Raw genomic sequence first — 4,599 nt, 5'->3', positions numbered from 1 at the left:
CATTAAGGTCCTATAGGAGCAATTTAACGTTGTGGCAACCATGAATTAAGAACGATACATTAAGGTCCTATAGGAGCAGTTTAACATTGTGGCAACCCTGAGTTAAGGACGATACATTAAGGTCCTATAGGAGCAGTTTAACGTTGTGGTAACCATGAATTAAGTGCGATACATTAAGGTCCTATATGAACAGTTTAACATTGTGGCAACCATGAATTAAGAACGATATATTAAGATCCTATGAATTAAGGAAGTCATAATAACAACAGATCATCTTTACTTGCGATGGAGAAAAAAAAATATTTGTTTGACTTTTTTCTTGTTAAACTGTATCTAATTCCTTATATTTTTTTTTATACGACAATACAAGAAACCCAGAAATGTGAGGTGGATGGGCCCCTCGACTCGGAACCTGCGGATCACCGAACGTGTTCTCCCTCTCAGCCGTGTGGCGTTATAATGGTACGGTCCATCCCACTATTCGTTGGTAATCCAAGAGTTAGTGTGGGGTGGTGTTGACTAGCTGCCTTCCCTCTGGTTTATCTCTCATAAATTAAAGACAGCTAGCGAAGATAGCCCTGGAGTAGCTTTACGCGAAATTTAACAAACAGACAGAAAGCTGCTCGGGTTAGTAGGATTTACTTGGGATTTTTTTTTTTATGTATTTTCTTCGTCTCACATAGTGGTTCACAGCTGTCTTATCTTAAAAATATTCAGTCCATAACACATAAAGTATTCTGTTGTAAGTATGGAAAAACCAACAAGACACTCACTGATACGTCGGTGATAAGAACAACATTTTGTACTTGACACTGTATCTACGCGAGTGTTGAGTAGTTATATATCGATTTACTGACAAATAGCCTGCGCTTCGTAAATAAAGAAGTGACATCCGAATGCACAAAATAGTAAAGACAGAGAGAGAAAAACCTTAATGATCACTATCTATACCCTCTGAATTTATTCCTGGTATATAAACGGCAAGTGTATATATTATATCGTAAGAGTAAATGGTCCAAAGCGAACCTTAATTTTGTAGTTTGCCACGACGCACGTCTAGAAAGACGAAAGCAGAAGAAAAGAGAAGAAAAAAAAAAGATTTTTTGACAAGGATGATCTATAAACTGAATATTTCGCTATCAATACTAAATTTAAAATGCCATCATCTACGAAAAGAACGGGAAGTCTGGTTGTCATGGTGACAGATGACTAAATTAATCCTACAGTTAGCAAAGTTTATGACAAATATAGCGACGAAACTGTAAAATATAAGATTTAGAATTTGAATTATGGAAGGACTTTTATTTATTTATTTAAAGGAAGTTGTGTAAGAAAGATATTTATTATTCAACCGGTATAGCAGTATTGTCAAAATATTAAAGCTCCCTCTATAAATAGGAAATTTACGATTTTAAGTATCAAGAGTATACAGGAAATAAGAAAATTTTATATTATTCTCTGTGCTATTTGCGAGAACCATGTAATGTAACGTTCTTACCTGCTCCACTCCAATGTTGTCAGCGTTCCAGGCAATAACAGGAATTCCCATGTACGTTGTGAGCTGTAGAAGGTATTGTACAGATGCCGCGTTACTACCGTATATCTCCGAGTTAGTGAAGTACAGAATAGCGACAACGTCTCTCTTGACTACAATATTGCACAAAGTATTGAGGATTTCTGTTGGACTCGGATTTAAGGACATGTTGGCCACAGGAGGCGTAGAAATTCTGTAATAATCTTTGAACGTATATTTTAATTGTTTGCTGTCTGTAAAAGCCTGGAAAGATTCGCCTAGTCTTTTGCCGTAGGAACGTGTTACTGTAATAAGCAAAGATCTGGGAAGAATTACTCCGAACGTAATATTGGGTTTTGGAGAATTTCTGACGGACTCTCTGATGATTGAAGATCGTAAAGTAGCCCAAATTCCACCCAGGAAACAAAGATGACAGAAGAGAAGAAACTTCATGTTAAACCAATAGTTTTAAACTACCACACTGGTCCAATGTACCCCTTCCAACTGCTGTCCCTCTTCAGTCCTTTAAAGAATCACCCAGAAACAATAGCTTTTCCATCAGTTCTCTTTCTTCAGCAGCTGTTCCTCTTCAGTCCTGAGTCAAGTAAAGTGAGTGCTTGAACAAGAACAAATGTTTGAGTCTTAACCTCGATGAGGTAATATAAATGGCAATTGAATATTTCAGAGGACTAAAGTGAGTCAATCCTCTGAAATATTCAATTGCCATTTATATTACCTCATTGAGGTTAAGACTCAAACATTTGTTCTTGTTCAAGCACTCACTTTAGTCCTCTGAAATATTCAATTGTCATTTATATTACCTTATCGAGGTTAAGACTCAAAACGTTTGTTCTTGTTATTTATTATTGTATATTTTTAGAGAGAAAGCCATTACATATTGATATATATATATATATCTTCAAAAATATATTAACTAGGACTGTTTTACACAAATAACCGAAAATAATTAGTTTATTATCGGAAATATACAATCTAGTCGTTCATTTCTATAAGTGAACCATCCCATCAGAATCTGACAGAATGACCTAAAAAAAATTTAAGATTTTTAATGAATTTTACTTGAGCTCTGAATTAGTAGAACCTTTCGGGTTTAAAGAAAATCCAGCCCAACAAACCTTCATTTGAATCTTTATGTGATATCATAAACATCAACACGTTTACTTTCACTTCAAAGCATAAATTTTATAAAAAAAGAATTGCGTGATAAATTGTTAGAACTTGCGTTAAAAATATAGGTTTGAGTCAGGAAGTGCTGGTTTATCGTGAACAAATAACTATTACTTATATTCTTACATTCTGCGAAACATGATTTAAAAACGCATCACCAGGAGGCGACAAGAGTAAAGAAACTTATATGTAATTACTAATTAATATGTAATTACTAATTAATTGGGAATGAATTATTAGTAGTTTACGTAGGTTGTAGATTGAAGAAAAGTTTGAAGCAATAGAAACACACTTTTAACTGCTCAATATAATGATATAACTTGATCAATAAGAATACAGTGTATTGGAATATGGAATAGTTATGCTAATATAACAATAAAGTGGCAAACAACGATATATAGGCATAATAAACCATTTCGTTATGCTGCTGAAAGGCTATCTGCCAATTTATTTATATCATTGATATAAACATATATATAAGTCACTATTATAACTCTGATTAAACGACGAGGCTTAAAACCTTTTCTCATATGACTACTACCTGTTTTTTTTGTAAGAAAATAAAGAGCACACATACGACACGAATATGATTAGTTTATAGCAAAAAATGCTGTCAAATTTCGTTATCTGTTTCTACTTTTTTTTACAATAGCGCTTGTAAAGAAGTTTTGTAGCTGAAATATTGAAGTAATAAACGTTGTGTGGAGTGAAATATTGAAGTAATAAACGTTGTGTGGGGTGAAATATTGAAGTAATAAACGTTTTGTGGAGTGAAATATTGAAGTAATAAACGTTGTGTGGAGTGAAATATTGAAGCAATAAACGTTGTGTGGGGTGAAATATTGAAGTAATAAACGTTGTGTGGAGTGTTATATTGAAGTAATAAACGTTGTGTGGGGTGAAATATTGAAGTAATAAACGTTGTGTGGAGTGAAATATTGAAGTAATAAACGTTGTGTGGAGTGAAATATTTTTTCATTGGATAAAGTAAAGAGTGAATCTTTTCAAAGTACGAGTTTTTCTCAGGATGTGAAATTCACCGCTCATGAAAATGGAGTGAATTACCTCCAATGTCTGTTTCTTCTTCTTCTCCTCTCTTCCTATATATATATACTAACATATCTTCAAACGGAGTGTTTTATGTTTTGTTTCTTTAATATATCTCAAGTTTATGGGTTTTATATTGAGGGACATATCCCTTTACTTTCTGGGTATTCAGGTGTTCAAATTACATGTTATAATGTTTAGTAGCTCAGACTGTTCAGTGTTGAGGAACACTCACTCAACTTTTAACTTTACGTTCTCCGTATTTAATTGTTAACAAAACACACCTTAATTTGTTGTAGTTCAGATTGTTCAGAGTTGAGGAATACTCACTCAACTTTACGTTCTTCGTATTTAATTGTTAACAACACATACCTTAAGTTGTTGTAGTTCAGATTGTTCAGTGTTGAGGAATACTCACTCACCAACACATACCTTAAGTTGTTGTATTTCAGATTGTTCAGAGTTGAGGAATACTCACTCAACTTTACGTTCTCCGTATTTAATTGTTAACAACACATACCTTAATTTGTTGAGTGAGTATTCCTCAACACTGAACAATCTGAACTACAACTACAACAAACTTAAGGTGTGTTGTTAACAATTAAATACGGAGAACGTAAACTTAAGGTATGTGTTGTTAACAATTAAATACAGAGAAAGTAAAGGTGAGTGAGTATTCCTCAACACTGAACAATCTGAACTACAACAAATTAAGGTATGTGTTGTTAACAATTAAATACGGAGAACGTAAAGTTGAGTGAGTATCCCTCAACACTGAACAATCTGAACAACTTTACGTTCTCCGTATTTAATTGTTAACAAAACACACCTTAATTTGTTGTAGTTCAGAT

General features: G+C 33.6%; 1 protein-coding gene across 1 annotated transcript in view; it reads right to left on the bottom strand.

Annotated features, from left to right (window-relative positions):
• Positions 1-2,112, bottom strand: part of LOC111083307 (glutamate receptor ionotropic, NMDA 2B-like) — a gene marked incomplete at its 3' end in the record, with an annotated part of 24,123 nt that extends 22,011 nt beyond the window's left edge. The window contains exon 1 of the mRNA XM_022379742.1: positions 1,499-2,112. Within this exon, the coding sequence (XP_022235450.1) occupies positions 1,499-1,966 (468 nt within the window). The remainder of the gene's footprint in view (positions 1-1,498) is intronic.
• Positions 2,113-4,599: the final 2,487 nt, after the last annotated feature.

This window comes from Limulus polyphemus, unplaced genomic scaffold (assembly GCF_000517525.1).
Source record: "Limulus polyphemus unplaced genomic scaffold, Limulus_polyphemus-2.1.2 Scaffold8988, whole genome shotgun sequence".
Lineage (NCBI taxonomy): Eukaryota > Metazoa > Arthropoda > Merostomata > Xiphosura > Limulidae > Limulus > Limulus polyphemus.
The sequence above is the reverse complement of the archived record's forward strand: the minus strand, read 5'-3'. Positions and strand labels throughout refer to the sequence as shown.